At 38.1% G+C, this 20,768-nt stretch overlaps 1 protein-coding gene across 2 annotated transcripts in view; it reads right to left on the minus strand.

Annotated features, from left to right (window-relative positions):
• Window positions 1–15,077, minus strand: part of map7d1.S (MAP7 domain containing 1 S homeolog) — a 65,041-nt gene extending 49,964 nt beyond the window's left edge. For both annotated transcript variants that reach the window (XM_041583978.1, XM_018249490.2), the window contains exon 1: window positions 14,572–15,077. In XM_041583978.1, coding sequence (XP_041439912.1) covers window positions 14,572–14,623 — 52 coding nt within the window. In that variant the 5' untranslated portion in view covers window positions 14,624–15,077. The remainder of the gene's footprint in view (window positions 1–14,571) is intronic.
• Between the last annotated feature and the right edge of the window lie 5,691 nt (window positions 15,078–20,768).

The following is a 20,768-nucleotide window of genomic DNA, read 5'->3' on the forward strand; positions in this document are numbered from 1 at the left end:
GAGCCTCAATGTAGGTTTACAATCCACATAGGGGCTAAAAAAGGCCAATCACAGCACTTATTTGGCACCCCAAGAACATTTTTCATGCTTGTGTTGCTCCCCAACTCCTTTTACTTCTGAATGTTGCTCACTGGGTTCACAAGGTTGGGGATCCCTGGTGTACAGAATGTGGGCTTTAGCTTCCAGGGAGAAGTCTCTAGGGAAGTGGATCATACACAGATATACCTTACTTAAAAGCATACAAAAAAAAGGTGGGGGTTTGTTCCACACAAGCTTGATGTGTTTCTTGCTTCTCAAGTCAGCGAATTGGACAGACAGCATTAACATCCACCTGAGCTTCGGAGTAGATAACCTGTATGCCTTTGCAAGTTCCACGATGCCACAACAAAATATTTTAGCTGCCCCCCAGACTTTGTAGAAGGAAAAAATTTCAAATAGGCTCGACGAATATGGGGCATAGATCGGCCTGAAAAATGTGAAAGAAGGCAATTTCAGGCCGATCTCTACTCAACTCAATGTTGCTGTACTCAGGCCAAAGCTGTGCCTGGCAGTGCAGCTACAGGAAGCGGCTGAAAAGAGTGGATCTGATTCTCTCTGCCTCATTAAAAATCCACAGGCAGAGACAAAATGTTTGAGAAGCAACATGTGCCTCTGCCCATGAGTTTAATTATTTAAACTCATGCCTCCATGGAGCAACTCTATTTGGGGGGGGGGGGGGGGGTTACTGACTGTACACTTCTCACAAATCTGATTTGTTTCTTAATCCATATTAGCCCTACTGAACGTAATTCCATAGCCATAATCTTAAAATCACCGAACACCTATAAAGCATGTTGGAAAATCTGATCTGTACACTCTATGGGATTCTTTTGAAGATATTGCACTTAATTATTGTTTCTGAATAAATTACATTTGTTTACTTATGGAAATTTCAGTCCCTGCCCATACTATTTCTGTATTGTAAAATAATACAGCACTGTGACTACAAGTAGTGTTTTTTTTTTTTTTTTTTACTTTGTATCAGCTGGACCCCTAGTAATTTATTGCCAGGAAGTGGATCAGTCGATTTTATCCTCACATTTGTCACCAAACTGACCAGAGACCATTAAGCCATCAGTAAAATTAATCAAATTTGTCACTAGCTTTCTAAAATATGAAACAAGTAGACAAAAAGAACAAATACAATCACCAGGACTTATTTCTGTTTGTTGGTAGTGATCCCCACATGCCTCCTTATACAATGGAAAGCAGGCTACATAAAAGGGGGAAAAAAAAGGAAAGAAAATCTCTCTCTGGGCCAGAAGATTATTTGTGACACATTGCATATGCTGGCTACGCCGAACAGTCTCATTATAAAACATTCAGCAGTAATAAATGGAAGCAGTGGAGCATTCAGCCTTTAGAACAGTGCTGGATAGGGAGGGGGCAGGGAAAGCAGGGAAAGCTGCTGGTACAACTCCGTAACATTGCTTGCTATATTAAATGTAACAATCCTGTTCTGGTCATTTTAGAGTATTTCTTCTGTACGACGGAATCGTTCTAGTTATTCTCACAATCCTTGAAAAGATAAAAACAATTTGTAACATGCTAGATTATACTATAATCAGTGGCGTAACTAGATGTTACTGGGCCCCACACCAAATTAATTTTAGGGCCTCCAACATATCCAGACATTGTTCTATTTTACAATATATATATTCAAAATGCTCATTTATTAGGGCCTCATGGGGCCCACTATACCTCCTGGGCCCCCCTGTTATGTCCCGGACTATAATGTATTATTTGATACCCTCTAATTCAGGGGGGCAACCTTTTTTTTACCTGTAAGCCAAATTTGAATGGCTTATGGGTAAAGCAAAGTTCCCTGGGGTAATAATACGGGTTGCTATTGATAGCCCCTATGGGGAACTGCAGCCTACAGGAGGCTTGGTTTGGTTTGGTTACACATTATTTTTTAGCATCTAAAGCTTGCCCCCAAGTCTGGAATTCAAAAATTAGCACCTGCTTTGAGGCCACTGAGAGCAACATCCAGTGGGTTGGAGAGCACCATGTTGCTTGTGAAGTGCTTGGGGATCACTGCTCTAATTGGAATGCATAAATAGCTGATAATACAGTCACATAAGTTTAGCAGTGTTTATTTAGATGGCGTTACACAAATTAAAATATTTCTCACAACTGATACTGTGCTCTAAAGCTAGACAAGTGCAAAAAAAATTCCCTTTCCGCAAACAACAACAACAACAACCCATGCATCAATGGGAAAAAACATTGTGCATGTTATACTTTGCACCAGTTCATGAAATAAAACTTGATTATTCTAAATAGACACCACCTTCTAGCAGGTCTTTTACAACTGTACAATATGTAATTGAAATTTGCAATATAACGACCTGCACAGTCAACCCATGTAGTCAAATTGCTTTTTAAATGGTAAGTTTATCAAAATGTGAGATTAAAGCTCACTACAGAAAAACTCACCCATGATCTATTCATTCCTATGGGATTTTTAGAATCGTATTTATCAATGGAGTTCACCATCTGATAAATATGCTTTAAAAAAAATCCCATAGGAATAAATAGAAAGTGAGTGAGTTTTTCTGTGGTGAGCTCTAAATTTACATTTTGATAAATCTGTCCAAAGTGTCAAATCATCATATCAGCAAAGTTTTTTTTACCACCTTAGTGACCAAATCTGGAATCCAAATCTTTATTAAAATTTTAAATGTATTCCAATGTATAACCAGCATTATACTGGCCAGGTGTTCTGTCTGCTTGCACAGTACAGGCATACAGTCAAACAACAATATTAAAACATCACTATTTTTTCTTTTCTATATGTCTAAGGGAACTTAGACAAATAAAAAAGGAACAATAATAAAGACTTCTAGAACAAGAAGTTTTAGTTCTAGTGAGGCTTTACAGATATTTACCACTTTTTTCACCATATACTACTTTGTGCCAATGACTTGGCACACTATCTCTTGTCACCTCTCACAGTCCTCAACTTTTTCGACAGGAAGCTAGGTGTCATGATCTGTATATAAAAGTGAATGGTGAGATGTGGCACAAGCAGCTGCATGTAGGGTTGTGCTGTAACCCTCAGCCTAATAGCTACTTTGAGAACAACAGCTTCTTGGAAGACAATTTCATTGTGTTTGTAAAATATGAAGCAGAGCAGCAGAAGAAGGAGACTTTTTTTTCAGTGGCGGCTTTTTAAAAAGTCCAATGACTTTTCAGCGCATGTTTTACATACACAATGGAATGCTGTGGTCTTTGCTTAATAAAGGGTTTTATTTTAGGCAGATGTAATCATAGGGATAGGTTCTGGAACAGTAATGCATAGCATGGGTGAGGAGCAAGACTTATGCTGTTATAATTGCTGACAATGTAGCTGAGTATTCCACTCTTGTAACAATCCTGTATCTGTAAGATTGCTTGATGAGTTAATGGAATGGATACTTTTGTTATTGCCCTGGATTTTTTATGAGATTGTAGAAAAGTTTATATGTATTAAATGTTTTATAATATTTTTTACTTCACTTCTTCACGTTCACTGTAAATTGTTTTTGCATTTCACGTTGTATTAATGCGTGATATTTATTCTAATTTTGGCTACTTTTTAAATTGTGCTGCTTTCGTTTTAATGTGATGTCACACGTTTAATTAATCAATTTTGTAATCGACCAATCACTGTGAATGTGTGGTGTTAAAAGTTTTTCACTGAACGATTGTAATATGCTTGACAAAGGGGACCACCCCGAAACGTTGCATCGTGTGCAAATAAACATACGCAAGGTTTATCCTGCTTGAATATGCTGTGAGTGCCATTGCTTTCTTCTTTTGTCAAGACTTATGCTTCTCATGTTTGAGCACTGGAGGCTTAATCAGTTAGCTTTATTGTCACTACTGAAGCAGACATATAGCAGCTGCACTGCACCCCTCAATGCGTGCAACACTGAAATGTGCAGTTTTAAGAGACCATTTTACAGTTCCCCCTAATCACAGTTAATCTGACCAAACTTGTGACAGTGCCCCTTTTCAGCAGGTAGATGATGCACAAATGAGAGAAGTGTACTGGATGGCCAGACATATATGTAATTATAGAAAAACTGTCAATTCAGCCCATGTATAGATGCCCATATGCTGGCAATAGGACATAAAATAATGCAAAGCATTTGTCACTTTGCCACATCGGGCAACAAGATATCTGGAATAAATTCATATTCATTGTAATTGTAACAGCCTGAACCTATGACTGCAGCACACTGATTCATTACAATTAATGGAAAATATTTTTTTTCACCCACCAGCCACGATGCTAAATGCTGTTCATAAATGGTGTGAATGCTATGCTGCCCTTAAGAAATCAGATGGAATACTCTATGTATGAGACAGTTGTTAAATAAACAGTTCAATGTAAAAATAGATAGCCTGTGCAAAATAAAAAATGTTTCTAATATAGTTATTTAGCCAAACATATAACATATAAAGGCTGAAGTGACTGAATGTCTAACATAGCAGAACAGAACATTACTTCCTGGTTTCCAGCTCTCTCTATAGTCAGCCACATGGGACATAACTGTTCAGTGAGTTTGCAATTGATCCTTAGCATGCAGCTCAGATTTAACTGCCTCGTAACCAATCAGTGGAAACCAAGGGAGCTGCAAAGCAGGAAGTATTGTTACGGCTATTATGTGAGACATCCAGTCACTCCAGTCTTTACACATTAAATTTTTGGCTAACTATATTGAAAACATTTTTTATTTTGCCCAGCCTATTTATCCAGTTTTTATTTTTATAGTGGACAATGCCTTTAAACTCAGCTGACAACTTCCCCGTGACACTTATGAGTGTAAAAATGCAGGCAGCTCGAGCTCTAGGCCATCAAGAGAGATTGTGTGAGAACACAATTCATAAAAACACGAATGACCATGTACAACAGAGGGAGCAAAGAAAATGTTACAGGTATGGATGAGTGGGTACTAAATGTCAGTACCTTTGTGAATATGGCATTTATAATGGCACAATTTAGAATTTAAACTTAGTAAATGAACCTTACCAAAAAAAAAAGTTCTTTGGAACAGGAAGATATTAATTATGTTTCAAACTAAGTTATCTGGAAACCAGTTATCCAGAAAGCTCCAAATTACTGGATTGCCAGACTCCATTCTAAACAAAGAACTCTAATTTTTAAAAATTATTTTCTTTTTCTCTGTTATAATAAAACAGCATCATGTACTCAATCCTAACCAAGATATAACTAATCCTTATTGGAGGCAAAACAATCTTTTTGGGTTTATATAATGTTTAAAATATATTTTAGTAGACAAAGTATGGAAATCCAAATTACGTTGCGATCCCTTATGCAGAAGACACCAGGTCCCAAGCATTCTGGAGAACAGGTCCCATACCTGTAAACGCACAAGTGTTCCAAAACCCTGGCCAATAAGGTTTTTCTTACAATATTTCTGTCTAAATTTTTTGAACCATGCAATCAGTAGTTTAGGTTAAAAGATTTATATTGCCTATCGATAAGATCTACATGTATTTTCTATCTGACGATATCAGTGGGTGACTGTCACTACTATATGTCTGGCATAACTTCTGTACAATTGTGGTCTGTCAATAAATGGCCAGAACATGGTCTAATGTTTCCTACTCATTTTAATTTGAATGGTAGATGTCAGACTGAAATGAAGAAGTGTTCGTCTCCCAAAGAAAATCTGCACGTCTATGGTCAGCTTTAGCCTCAAAGTGTGAATAGCCTCTGAAAAACTATTTGAGCAGGAGTTGGGAGAAGGCTTGTGCTTATACATAAAAAGACAGGTAATAAAGTGCTGAGCACAGATCCCAAGGGCACAGTATATGAGATATTGGTGGATAATTTCATCATAAACTATTTCTATGGTTTCCATAATTATGATTCAATTAAAATCTCCTTTAGGACAATGGTTGAAAGACACCTGTTCTGGCACAGGGTTTGCAACAGAATATGCACACTAAGGAGGTTTATCCATTGAGGTTTATCTTATCCATTTGCACTTTTTCAATTATAAAAAGCTGTTCCATGGCCATATAAAAGGAATAAGGCCACAGACCAACCACTTTTCTACAGGTCATGGAATTCCAAAGTGACTTCTAATCTAATTTTTACCAACAGTGAGGACATTAACTTTTTTTTATAATACACAAGTTTCATTAAGTTACGGACATCTCTAAGCCCAGTTATAACTTAGGACTTCAATAAAAACAATGTATTTGCATATATTTTACATCTTATTCTATATTATTATAGAATAATAGTAATAACAATAATGTAGATTCTAAATGCACAATCTGTTTACTGGGTACCTCTGAATAGGTAGTATCTAGAATTACAGCATAATAAAAAGGCAAAAAAAAGATCAATCTCATATTGCTTCATATATCAAATTTTGTGCTGTACTTAAAATGTCATTTTATAGGTTCTCCGTTAAGTATATGAAATTAAAATATTAAGCTTAAGTATGAGTCAGTGGAATCAGCAAATAATATAAACCAAGACTCATACAAACAGAAACATAGCTGTCATTGGTGCCTGCAGCAGAATGGTACAGTATTCTACCTACAGGAATGTAATAGTGAACCATACTTTCCTCCAGACACACTTTTACTCATAAAACTAATAGGTCAGATACACGTAAATGATTCTACTCTAGTTGCTTTTTTCAGCATTTACATTACCACAGAAATGGATTGTTTGCTGCGTTATGCTAGGTCACATATTACAATAATAATAAAAAAAAATCTGGTTCTTTGTTTTTTTGTTGGTTTTTTTTTATAAAAAAGTGTGCAACAACCATATAAATTCCTACAGTCAACAGGCATTCCCCCATCTAACCAACTCTTCAGCCACACAAGGTCCTATTCAGCTATTGTTATAATAGGAAATAGTAGGGTGAGTGGCATATGCTCATTGACCTTTTCAAATAAACCAAGATAATCTATCACTAAATATTCATATTATTAATAATAGCATGTATATCTATAAAAAATATATAATCAATAAAACATCAGATAAAAAAAACATCTGTTTAGCTGTTGGAGAAAGCAGTTGTCCCTTTGTTTCTTGATATGTCACATTGTAATACTGACCAGCACAGTGTGCATCCCTTGTGGTCATCAGTGTACAACATTGCCAGAATTGGGTTCAGCCCTATCAGGGTTTAGGTACTCTCCTAAATGTGGCACTCCATGCTGTAGCTCTTCTATTCCAAACTCAATCTCCTCTACAATATAGGGGACTGAACCCTACATGACGGTTAAAAAGTAACTGATATCTGAACAAGCTCTATGGGCTCTTCATTTGATGCTACTGTTGGATTGAGAGCCAGACAATCAGATCAGCCTAGTTCAGCCTTCCACATGGGCAACCTGAACAAAGTAGTGGATCTCTCTATGCGTGGCCAGCTTTTTTTTCTTTTTTTAAATATAAGGTTATATAAAACCAGATGCAAACACAAGAGTAACATTTCCTGTGCATAATATTAAGCCCCATTCATGTTCTTATGGGATTTCTGGTCCATGTATTTTCAAGACATGGCAACAGATAACCTGGAGATGCACAACATCACACAAACAGGAAGTAGAAATTGACTAGAAGGGAAAAACAGTTTGTCAAATCAACACTACAGTAGGACTGTTATACAATTCCTGGGTGCTGCAGAGTTTTGGTTTTCTATTGGTATCAAAATACATACTGTATCATTATTAATTTTAACTGCCCTGATACAATTGCTCAAGTGAAGTCCAAGAAACATTACTTACTCCATATTTTAGGCAACGTTTCTCAATCCAAATATAACTATTAATATTAGTGGTCACAACAAAGCCTCTTTCATACACATACACAACTGACAGACAAACCCTTTGATTCTCAAGCTCTCCTTAAAGGAAAACTATACCCCCCAAACAATGTAGGTCTCTATTAAAAGATACTGAGTAAAACAGCTCATGTGTAAAACCCTGCTTCATGTAAATGAACCATTATCATAATAATATACTTTTTTAGTAGTATGTGCCATTGGGTAATCAGAAATAGAAAATTGCCATTTTAAAAAATAAGGGCTGCCCCCTGAGATCGTAAGATTCACTGTGCACACATACAAACCACATGTAAGGTCACATGAGCCAATTAACAGACAGAGTTCTGCCTTTTGCTTCCTCACTTCTTCCTGTTACAGTTAGTGTTGTAGTATTTCTGGTCAGGTGATCTCTGAGGCAGCACAGATAGAGTCACGAAATGGTGGTTCAAGGCAAGAGATGTAAAAGGGCAATATTTATGTAAATATATATTCCAGTTTGGTAAGATTCTTTAATATGTCATTCAATTTGATATAAACTATCTGTTGCTTAAGTATTCATTTTGGGGGTATAGTTTTCCTTTAAATAACAACACCAATCAATGTAAGAAGCCTTGAAGTTTTGCATAATACGAACAACATCTGTGAGTCTTGCATATGGTGCGGACAGGTTCCATTTAAACCAAAGGAACATGTTTCGGAGGAATAAAGTGATTGCAGTGGTGAGGAATCATCTATTATGAGCAGCAAGTGCAGCTATTAACTTAAAAGGATGTTACTAATGTTAGTTACTTAGACAAAACCACAACAGCAGACACGTGGGCACAAATGTGAGTTTTATTAAAAATTAGCAGAAATAGGTAATCATTTTTGTCCCACACATTACTGCCTACTGTAATAGAGGAACATCTATTATTGTGTAAAAGATTCACTGCAAGGCAACAACTGAGCCACACTGCTTTCATTCTAAACCAGACAAAATTAATAAAAAAAAATTATAATAATGTGGGGTCATAAAGTTCACAAGTCAACTGCCTGAAATTACCGTATTGTGCAAAACAATTCTGCTGACTACAATTGCTGAAAAAAGGATACACGGAAATAACTTGAGGAAGCTGAAAAGGAAACACAAATGATCACATGATTTCAATGACTGAGACCACATGATTAAAAGTCAATGTGACCAAGTGTCCTTAAAATGAATTATGTTTCTAATGACCAGGATCAATTAAATATGGGGTAATTAAATTAATTGGTTAAAGGGGTTGTTCACCTTCCAAAACTTTATCAGTTCAGTTGTTTTCAGTTACTTTCTATTTGTGACCATTTTTAGTTTTTCACCTTCTTGTGTCGAATCTCTAACTCAAGCTATTATAATTAAAGGGGAACTCCACAAAAACATAACTTGGGCTTTTTGAAAAGTAAACATGATTTCAAGCAACTTTGCAATATACATCAATTGAAAAATATGCAGACCTTCCATGGTTTTTGATGGTTTCTGACAGTTTCCTAAGCCTAGCCCCCTGCTCTTCTTCTGCCAGCTGTCCTTAGCCTGCATATTTCAAACCCCACACTTGTGATTTCAATAAGGAACGGAACATCATAGTGCAATGCATTGTGGGTTATGTAGTTCCTGCATACTGTCTGTAAACTGTGGAGCAGTTGTTACAATTTGTAACATCAGTGTTTTAGTCTCTCCTTCCCTGCCACAATTTCAAATGATGAACAAAGAGAAGAACTGTTAACCAGCTGAAAAAGCCATTTATTCATACTTTTTAAAAATTAGGGGTTTCTGTGTTATGTGGGCCTCTTTATCAAATTTTGGTTTGGAAGCCAGGGTTCCCCTTAAAAACAATAGTTGCTAATATTCCACAGATGCTCCTGAGAAATGTATCAACTAATGTAGCAAATTGTAACAGTTTAGATTTGGCGCCTGGATTACTGAGCTGCCAGACAAATACCAGAAGAGAAACCACTGAACTGAAAAAAAGTGTTTGTAAGGTGGACAACCCCTTTAATAAAAGAACAATAAATATTTCTTGCTGTCCCCGTACACCCCTAGGTTATTGTATCAAGCACAGATTTAGTGACAGGCTATCAAACTACCCCAGATATCATGCCTACACAGAAACCTTTAACCGCTGCCAGCCACGAGGTTGCATAGTTCATGAGCATGGAGTGGTGGAGTTCAAGTATAGCACCTTAAAAATAAGGGCAGGTCAAATGGAACACTAAACATAACCACGTGGATAGAGGCTGCTACCAAAATCATGGTTATAATAAATAATAAAAATCACATACACAATAATCAGTGGTTGAACACATTTACAACATTTCTTGATGTGTTAGTAAAAGTCCAGTGCAGTGGAGCCTTACCACCTCCCAAACAGGAACTCTCACTGGTGATTCTCCAGCAGCAAAGTGTAGTTTCAGTTTGTCACATTAAAGTGCTCAGAGGTTTGCAAACATTTGCAAACAGTCTTTTCCTGATATCTGTTCGAGATGTCCTCCTGAGTCAGCCTTTGGCAGTTATTTTAAAATGGACCTGTCACCCTAAGACATAATTCTAAATCCATTATGTTATGGTATTTGAATATTGAAAGAAGAACCTGATGCACATGTCCAGACACAGGCTGCAACAGTTATAGACAATGAGGAGAAAGAGAGCATGCGAGAGAGCAGTAACATCTAGGCAGTGCAGAAATTGAATGTGAAAGTTCTGGACATGGGGCATAGAGGTGGGGAAGGCAATATATGATGGAACAGCTGGAATTTTAAAATTATAAAAATTTGGGCTTTATGTTTAGTTTCAAAAGGACTTTTGTTATTCAGCTTTTTATGTTTGGGTGACTGTTGCCCTTTAAGAGGGTTAGGATAAGACAAACAAGTTTGTTGTAATGTACTGCCCTATTTATGCTTTGAGATACATGTCACTGACAAATAAATGCAGCATGGCCAGCTTGTATTATAATACTATCATAATTATTAAATGTCCCACACAGGCTTTGGTGTGTCAGGAAAACTCTGCATAGTATCAGTCACCTAAAGTCCATCTTTTAAAATATAAATGTTATTTGTTTTGCTTATTTAGCCACCCTTTCAGCTGTCAATGCCATATACAACCCTGAATGCAGCAATTACTATGCCCTAGATACAGTATCTGCCAATGCTTAATAGAAATGTCTTTATTTTACTGTATTTCAAAATTTATTGGCACACATTTAGCTAAAAAACCTTCAACAAATTGACATTTCTGACACTGACATCTCGCATTTCTCTGTCTGTTTTTCCCAGTAGGTAAGTAGCATGACTTGTTAAATTTATAATTGTGGTAACCATTTCCCTGGCAACCAATAAAAAACAGAGACACAGTAAAGAGCATGACAAAAGTAGTCAAAGTTCTTTTGGCAACTGACTCTGTGCAGAGGAGGTTGGGCTCAATACATATCACAATAGAAGGTGTACATAAACCATTTTGTAAACAATAAAGGAGCCTGAGGTGCAGTGGCTATAATGACAGATCACCTATGCATTTATAATACATATGTAAAGTACATACACTAGTTTACCCCACACATGAGGAGTGGTACAACGTACTGCAAAGTTGAATGTCATTTTATGTTTGGACAACTGAACAGTTAAGGTCCCAGATGCTTGTAGCTAGTTGTAAATCCCATGTAAAGAAAGATCAGGCCTTTGCCCTCTTTGATAACATAGGATTGGGGGAAATTCAGAGCTCAGCTGACCCAAAAGGAAAATCCTTGTGCAGAGCTATACCAAATCCACCGAGCTCTGTATCTAAATGCATTTTATTGACATGTTCTATAATCTTTTATTCAGTGCTATTTTCTTTTACATTTACAACAACCCCGACAATATGTCATGAATAGGTCATCTCAGAGCATGACCTTTTGATGTGCTCTAACAATGATGTCCCCCAGGAACAAAACAGCCTTTTTGTTTTTTTAATCATGAGACATCCAGGTGAGCAGCCACATCACAAGCAAGAAAGTACAAAGGACTTTCCTTCTTTTCACAGGGATTTTCCAGGATATGATAAATGGCAGCTGCAGAATTATATGTCTCAGAGCTGGGTCACTTGGGTAACCTATCTACAGTGAGAAAATATCATGGTAGATGCCCCATGCAACAGATTGTTCCCCAGGGCCAGGCTGTCCAACAGGAGGCCTGGGCAAGATGTTGGATTTCAGTACTGAAACAGGAGATTTCACATTTCATGCTGAAATCCGCCTTGTCTGCTTAGACCAGAACAGCAGAGTAGGAGCAGATTCTCTGCATGTTTTTCTCCGAAGGCCGAGATCCACAACATCTAAAACCATTGAAATTTTGTATATATTTTATATTGAGAAATTGCTTAGAACTGCATTTTCTTTCATTATGCAAAAACAGTTTTTTGGTTTGACATCCTCTGTAACAGTAAAAACACACTGTAAACTGTCTAGTGCTCTAATTCCAAAAAAAAGGCCAAACCATGCACATATGATGAAACAGAACAACTGGATCTGGCAAGACAGGACTTAGGGGGGAATATGCCATATATTGACTGCAGAGATAACAAAAACACAACATTTGGACTTTGGATATCTTGCAGGTATTTACTTTGGGATGCACGGTTTTGAACTCATGTAATTTTAACACATGGGTGGGAGTTTAAGACTTGTCGCATAGTTCTACTGATGCCTAACAAAATATTTTTATTTATTCAGCATCTGATAAAAGGTACATTTCCAAATGTATTCTTTTTTGCCCTAATTATATTCTTTCAAGACCTAAAATACTATTTTTAACCCACTGGTAACCTGTGGTCATATATCTGATCTAAGCATTTCTACACTACCTGATCTAGGGGATATGGAGAGTTGTGGTTCTTTGGAACGGAAACTGTTGTCAGAATTTACCTAGCATAGATTCAGTTAATTCTTGAACTCATGAACACTCCATCTCTTCTACAAACTGGGCAATGCATAAGTAATCTGCTAGAATAGCAGCACACACAAATTAATCACATTTGTACTCAGCATAGGCTTATGCAGCAGGAACATCTGCCAGTCTAAAATTAAGGCCTGCTATTTGAAAGAGTATACAGAAATGCATTTATAGGTGTACTGGAGGGTGAATAAAACTGTTAATATTCATGCATTATTTAACGTTCATGCTTGAAAAACTGCTGTGAATACCCAGGAATCCTTGATCTAAATTTGCTCCCTAATTAATCATTTTGCTGCACTGCATTAAGCTATCTAGTAAATCCATCAACAGATAAATCAATACATAGAGTAAGCAAGCTTGCACTGAAATGTGTTCCTTGATTAACTCATTCAGAACTCAGATTGTGAAGTCAAGTAATGCCCCATAAAATCAGACCATTCAGGTAACTAAGTGTTGCAGTAAATCCTCAGGACAACCATCAGAAACATGTACAAAACACTGTCCCTGGCTCTACCAGCAACAGGGAGCTTAAGGTAATGTACGAGACAATCCCTTGCAGAGCAACAGTTTAACCTCTATGCTGTGAGGAGGGAAATACTCTTCCCCCTGAATAAGTCTATTGTTAACGCCTGCACCATGATGCCTATCTGCAGCATTGTTTGCAAAGAAAAAAAAATCCACACACAAGGGAACACGTATTTTGGTATCCAGTGCTGGAATCTGCAGTGTCATTAACTGCACAGCCCTGAAAGCAGCCGCAGCCCCCACAGCGTGGTGCCCTGTTCAGTGCAAGTGATCTCACCCAGTCTGTCTACATGGGGAGTGGACAGGCATATGCCACCAGCCTAAAACCAACTGCTCTCCCAGCCACATCCCTGATCAGATCTATACTTAGCAGTGCCCAGTGCAGGACAGACATTCACGTCAGCCAGCAGGGTCTTTGCCTGCACAAATTCAATATACAGAGCAGGAGACAAACAGTGCTTGATCATCAATTTATCAATCACATACAGGCAGCTTGATTTAGATTCCATGTTAAAAAAGAAAACAGTTGGGAAAACTCTTTTCTATGAAGCCTATTCCTCAACCACAAAGATGATTTTTTTCGGCGATGCTGGACACTGTAGTTCAGCAACAGCAGTCATTTTTTTCATAGCACAGACAGCACTTTACAGAGACTATACACAGTGTGGGACTGGCCCACAGGTATACCAGGAAAACTCCCAGTGGGCCCAGGTGTCAGTGGGCTCTCCTGCTTCAAAACATTTGGCCTATTTCATGAACATTACTTATTTCTAGACTAAATAGATTGAATAATAGATTATAGCATGTCAAGAAAAGAGACTAGCAGAATAGAGGTTGTGTGAGGAGAGGAATTATAATAGTACTGAGAGTGGGCCCCTGGTCTAAGGTCTTTTGGGTGGGCCCCTGGTGTCCCAGTCCGACGCTGACTATACATCAGTTCTTGTCCCAGTGGAGTTTACAATCCAAGTTGCCTATCAAAAATGGCAGGCAAATGAATACGTGAGTGTGGGAAGAAACTGGGAATAGCCAGAAGAAACTCATGCAAGTCAGGGAAGGCCATACAAACTCCTTGCAGTTAAAGCCCTGGTTGGTATCAGTCTGGTACCACCAGTTCTGCAAAACAGCTTCTATTCATCAGGTTCACCCCAGCCTAAAATCAGCATGAACAGAAAAGACTGACACAATTACTTGTGAATAAATGGAAATGTTTTCCCAGGATTACATTTATTATTAAACAGGAGGACTGACACTGTACCTGGTATTTTCTGTTGCTGCTCCTTGTAGTTCCCCACTGCCTGGTTTTCCATGTCCTGTAAAGATGAAATAACCAGCAATCTCTCAGCGTCAATATATCTCCCTATATCCCCGGTTATCTCTTCGTTCCAATCTCAGGGTTTATTCTCTTGTCTCTGGAGCAGGCTCATTTGGAGCAGGCTCATTCCTCAGGGCAACCGGATCCTCTAACAGTTAAAGGGAAAAACAAAGTCTCATCACCACGAAGAGGGAGGAATATTGACTGCCCCCCCTCCCTTCTCAAACAGAAAGCCAAGGGGGCTGTGGAGATTTATTTGAATAGGAAGCAGAAACAGAATTCTAGGTCGCAGGGATAAAACAAAACGAAAAAAAAAATCCACGGTTTCGTCGTTTTTACGCCACAAATTAATTTACCCTGCAAAAAAAATTAGAAATATTATTTAAAGAGAGAGAGAGAGACAGAGAGAGCTTTAGTGATTGCTATTGTATCACACAGGCTGTCCAACCTCTAACACAGGGCTCAACCATTTACAAGCCTGGGGCGAAATCCTAATGCATCTTCCCTATAAAATTCTAGTTTATCGGTATTTACTAACCGCTATGGTGTAGAAATGAAGATTTACAAAATAGTTTGCTTTTGTTATGACTAAATAAGCTTTTCAATTCCTGACTACCCAGGATAACGCAGGGCGGGGTTTGAACACTCCCCCTCCTGTCTCAAGATTTGGTTTAGCCCGACCGCGTGTTAAGACTATCTAAGGAAAGTTACATTCTTTTAGGATTGGGAAGCACAGATGCTGCTGACGCATTCAGCCTGACGTAGACACCCAGCCCAGTGCTGAGGATGCGAGCAGTCTGGTAATAACGCCCGTGTGAGCAGTGAGGCGCCCAAGAACACCCCATTAATAGAACACACCTCAGTAATAAAGCACACCCCAGTAATAGAGCACACAGTGTATGTGTTATTGCTGTAGCTTTCATGTGAAACCTATGGGGCATTACACACAGCAGCAATATGAGAAGTAACAGCATGTTTAAGAACCCAAAACACAGTACCCTAGTGTAAATAAAGGAACAGATTTGAAACAGACCATTTTGGTGTGTGTGAACCCCTGTTTATTTTTAAATGATGGTAACCATTTATGTTGCATGGCAGTACTGTATACATGACAGTGGAATACTTGTACTCAATGTAAACTGTGTACCTAGAATTTGGAAGCAATGTGTAGGCAATGTCAAACAAATGTAAAAGATAAACTGTAGTTGACATGTACACTACATTTGTCTGGCTAGCGATGTTAAGAGCGAACATTATTATATTCAAACTTGCGTTTGACTAAATCTGGCCCAAAGCATAAATTCCCTCTTTAATATACCGGCTTGAAATGAGAAAGCTCAATTAACCCTCTAATTTCTGGGATGCTATATATTCCTAAGGCAACATTACAGTAGATTTTTTATGTTATAAAAGTATTCACATTTTTAATAATACCATAATTATTATTTAATTAATTTTTTTTGAGCCGCGTGTTAGACAAAGTAAAGTAATATCATTTATTTTAAGAGTTCTGTAGTGCATAGCATCCTGTTCAACCTTTGGAAAATATGCCCTTTTGTGTTAACATGGGGGGAGGGGGGATGGAGTTTGTGTTTTTAAGTCAATATATGAGGCAAAGTGAGTACCTTGCCTCAGGTGGCAGCGAGCGGGCAGTTATGAGGGGAGGCAAAAAGCCGCCTCTTGTAACTTTAAGAGCCGACTTTCCAGGTTTTAACCCGGAAATTCGGCTCCACTAATGCAGAGAGGGCCATCGCGTTCAATGCACTAGCGATGCTGCCCCTATTTGACCCGCTTCGACGCTGAGAGGTATATGACTGCCTTTTTCTTCCTTTCTTGGAGAAAAAAATAGTTTTAGTAGATTAAGGCTAATGTCACTCTTAGTATCAGAAAAGCACTGGCGAAGAAACCACTAGCATTATTCTTAAGGTGGCCATAGACGTGCAGATTTTACCTTCATAACGGCCGAATGATCGTTCGGTGCCCTTTCCCGACCTGCCACTAACCATTCAGATAAAATAAAGCATCAAAGAGAACAAACCAGCCGATGTCCTGCCCAGGCCCGGACTGGCAATCTGTGGGTTCTGGCAAATGCCAGAGGGGCTGCTATAAGGTGCCATAAAAAGTCAGGATTTAGTGGGCTGTTTAGGCCTCTGTGTAGTTGAAATGTCAGGGCCTATTTTAATTCTCAGTCCGGACCTGGTCCTGCCCGTCACAGCAATCGTGCGAAAGCATGGCCAATAAATTCTACTGGGAAGTTCACATATTGTCAGATTGGTTATACATGCAGAGATATTATCGTCAGCCGACAGAAATCTTTTAACCTGGCCGATCGTCCAAACGACCGATCTCCATGGGACGAAAAATGTTGGGACTCTCCACACACAGCCCAAAAATCATACGAATCGAGGCCCCTTTAGTTTTTTATTTATACAGATGACCATATAATTCATACTGCATGCTTTACTTTTGCAACAGATAAATATTTAATTAAAGTGTGCCACATCCCTTTCTAAGGGCATCACTCCTTTTTCCATCAGATACCTTAAAAGTGGAACCCTGACATCCTAATCTTGCTCAGAGGGTAGATTTCTCCTATCCTGCTTCTACCAATCATTCAGACATGCAAGATGCAAGGTAGTGGCACAACTTCAATGGGATACAGTGCCACCCAGCACAAAATAGTCACCTGCATTTTTTATGCATTGTGGATCACCTCCTGCAGGCCCCTTTTTGAGCATCTGAATGAGATCTGTTCAAGGAGAGAGGAAGGTAGTGTACAAAGTGCAAAATAATAATTTGTGTCTTCTGCACTTTGCACACTGTACCTTCTCAGTTCAAAAGAAGCCCTATTTTTACTCACTAAATAAACATGGGCCCTAGCTACAGGCCTTCTGCAAACTGAAATGGCAGTGTCATGAGCTTCCAAAACTGGGCTATACGAGGAAAGGAGCTTAGTATGTATTGTATCTTTAGTCCCACGCCCCAATTCAGTAATGACTCTTATTACTAACCCTTATCATCCAAATTAATCATTTAGACCAAATCTTTGCATAGCATAAACATTAAAGAATTTTGTGTTTGATACCCTTATAATCCTTAAGCTTTTGCTGGTCTCTGGTCACAAACGCTGACCCAGTAGCCAAAACTGGTCATAAATGTGGGCTTACAAAATTCTTTGGGTCAACTTCATAAATTGAACTTTTGTGTTTCAAGGCTAAACATAAAAATAATAGTTACCTGATCCTCAGTAATGCAACCAGCAAACAAACGGAGCATTATATGTTGAGGGTAGCACTGTTCTAGTGTATTCTCCATCCTGTGTTCAGATATTGTCAACTACAAGGTGATAACATTATAACAGGAGCTAAAGAAATAAATACATGACTTCAAATGCTGGATTCAGTCTTTCATTAATTAGCTTGCCTCATCAAGATGGATAGTTCTTTGTGTGTATTATGTTGTTGGGCAGAACCTAAACACAGAAACTCATTGACATTTGCATGTACAGTATGAACTGTATGCTGCCTACCCCTAGTCTTTAAAGGGCAAGGCATCCCCAAAATAAAAAATTGTCTAATAAAATAAAACATAATTCTAAGCAACTTTCCAATATGCATGTATTAAAAATGTTCAGTATTTGTAAAGTTATTTGTAAAAACAATTGGTATTGGAAGCAGCATTGGCTTAACTCCCTTTTTTTTTTCAAACTTGTATTTATTGAAGGATCTTCACATAATAGTTACATAGTCATGATTGAGTAAGAAACAATTCACGTTGGTCTGGTAACATCATGTGCATGCATTAGGCATATTATGTTAACTCCCTTTTTTGCTTTACAATCAATGTTGCAAAAGTCTTAGTTCTCCAGACAGGTCTGTTAATCAGTTGCCTTGTCTTACATTGTATCAACAGTATGAACCACCACGGCAGATAATAGAAAGGGACAGATAAACACTGCTTTCAATAGCAATACATATACAAATAACTTTAAAACCATTGGAAATTTGTAATGAGTGTATATTGTAAAGTTATTCAGATTCCAAACGCTATGCAGTGTGTATTTGTATAGTCAGATGATGATTAATCATTAGGTAATCATGCTAAGCTTGTCTGAAGATAACTGTAAATACTGACAAGGCTAAAGCTCCCCATAGACACGACGATTCTTCTTGCCGAACGTCCGATTTTAGGGAAGTCCGACCAATCCTTCGAAATTATTGTGCGATTTTTCGGCCGACATCTGTCAGGAAATTGATCGGCCTGGTCCAAATATCTTTGTCGGTCCCAGTGCAATCTATCTGTGTTTGCAGGGCCAAGCAGGCAGCTCCCCTTTGTTTTCCTGGCAAATTGGTCACACATTCAAATTTTATGTAATGTAATTTGAATGTGAGATTTATCACACCTCGACCATGGAAACAGTCTTAATTCAAATATTCGCCACCTAAAACCTGCCGAGTTCATTTTCATGTCAATGGCAAAGGTCCGTTGAGCCATTCAGAGATGTTAATTGTCTTCCTGACATTCAAGGTTTTTTTCGGGAGAAAAACTTGATTCGTACACAGTAAATATGATTCGAATTTACGGGTCTGAACCATTCAATAAAATATTTGACATTCTAATTTTTACTTAAATAACATCACAGTGAAATTGTGAGTATATTCGAATTAAAAAAAAATTCACATGAATTCGAAATTCGACCTTTGATAAATGGGCCTCCCTATATATGTTCCCAGTTTAACCATTAACCATCACAAACTGCAAAGAATATACATTAGCAACAGAGGCCATGGTCTGGTTTTTATGTTCGAATACAATTCATTTTCTACCCACTGTACTAAATATTTATACCACTCTCAGTGTTATCTTGCACAAAGAAATAAAAGTTAAAGGAACAGTAACACCAAAAAATTAAAATTTTTAAACTAATGAAAATGTAACGTACTGTTGCGCTGCACTGGTACAACTGGTGTAGTTGCTACAGAAACGCTACTATAGTTTATAATGCAAGCTGCTGTATAGCCATGGGGGCAGCCATTCAATGCTGAAAAAGAAGATAACCCAAGTCTATGGGATATGGCCTCCCTTTAATTCAGAGCTTTCTGGATAACAGGTTTCCAGATAAGAGATCACATCTACTGCTTTTAATTGCAATTACATTTACAAATAGCTTTAAAACTATAAACATTTTCATGTTCACCTGATAATATTTACATTATTGTTTATAATGCAAAATATTAATAATTTGGGTGGAATGCCTATTTAAATGACTTTGTACTATTTAGGCTAAGGCCACACTAGGCGATAGCGCGGCGATTTGACTCGCGGCGACTTTTCGCCGCGACTTTTAGCCGCAATCGCTGTGGAAACTTTTGCGCTGGCGTCTATGGGGAATCGCCAGCGTAAAAACACACGCGGCGATCTTTTTTCTATTGTCGAAAAGTCGCCGCGAGTCAAATCGCCGCGCTATCGCCTAGTGTGGCCTTAGCCTTAGGCTTCTCAATCCAGGTCACAAAGTGATTTTTGTATATTTTTTCTACTCAAGGGAAGGTCTGTTTGAAGAGAGTTGTTTGATCCCTGTTAACTTGTACAGGAGGACATCACTCAGCAAAGGATTCTACAAAAGGGTGTTTTGAATGGAGATTAGATTAATGCCATACAACAGTTTAACTACATTGGTCCAGTATCAAATTCCATTTTAGAACAATACCAACAAGACATTCAAAGCAGTCTTCTTTATTAGGGGTGCACCGAATCCATTATTTTGGATTTTGCCGAACCCCCGAATCCTTCGCGAAAAATGAATACCGAACATAATCCTAATCCTAATTTGCATATGCAAATTAGGGGTGGGAAGGGGGAAAACATTTTTACTTCCTTGTTCTGTGACAAAAATTCAAGTGCTTTCCCTCACTGCCCCTAATTTGCATATGCAAATTAGGATTTCAATTTGGTTCGGCATGGCAAAAGGATTACTTACAAACCACTGCCGTGGTATGGTGCATGTAACATGAAAACCCTTCTGGTCACTCCTGAATTCGCTGCTCCTTCCGAGTTCCCAAACAGGAGTGAAAACGATAATAGTGTAAAACCATTTATTTAAAACTATTAAAAACAATTAAAAGATCACACTCACATTTACC

Source organism: Xenopus laevis, chromosome 2S, assembly GCF_017654675.1.
Source record: "Xenopus laevis strain J_2021 chromosome 2S, Xenopus_laevis_v10.1, whole genome shotgun sequence".
NCBI lineage: Eukaryota > Metazoa > Chordata > Amphibia > Anura > Pipidae > Xenopus > Xenopus laevis.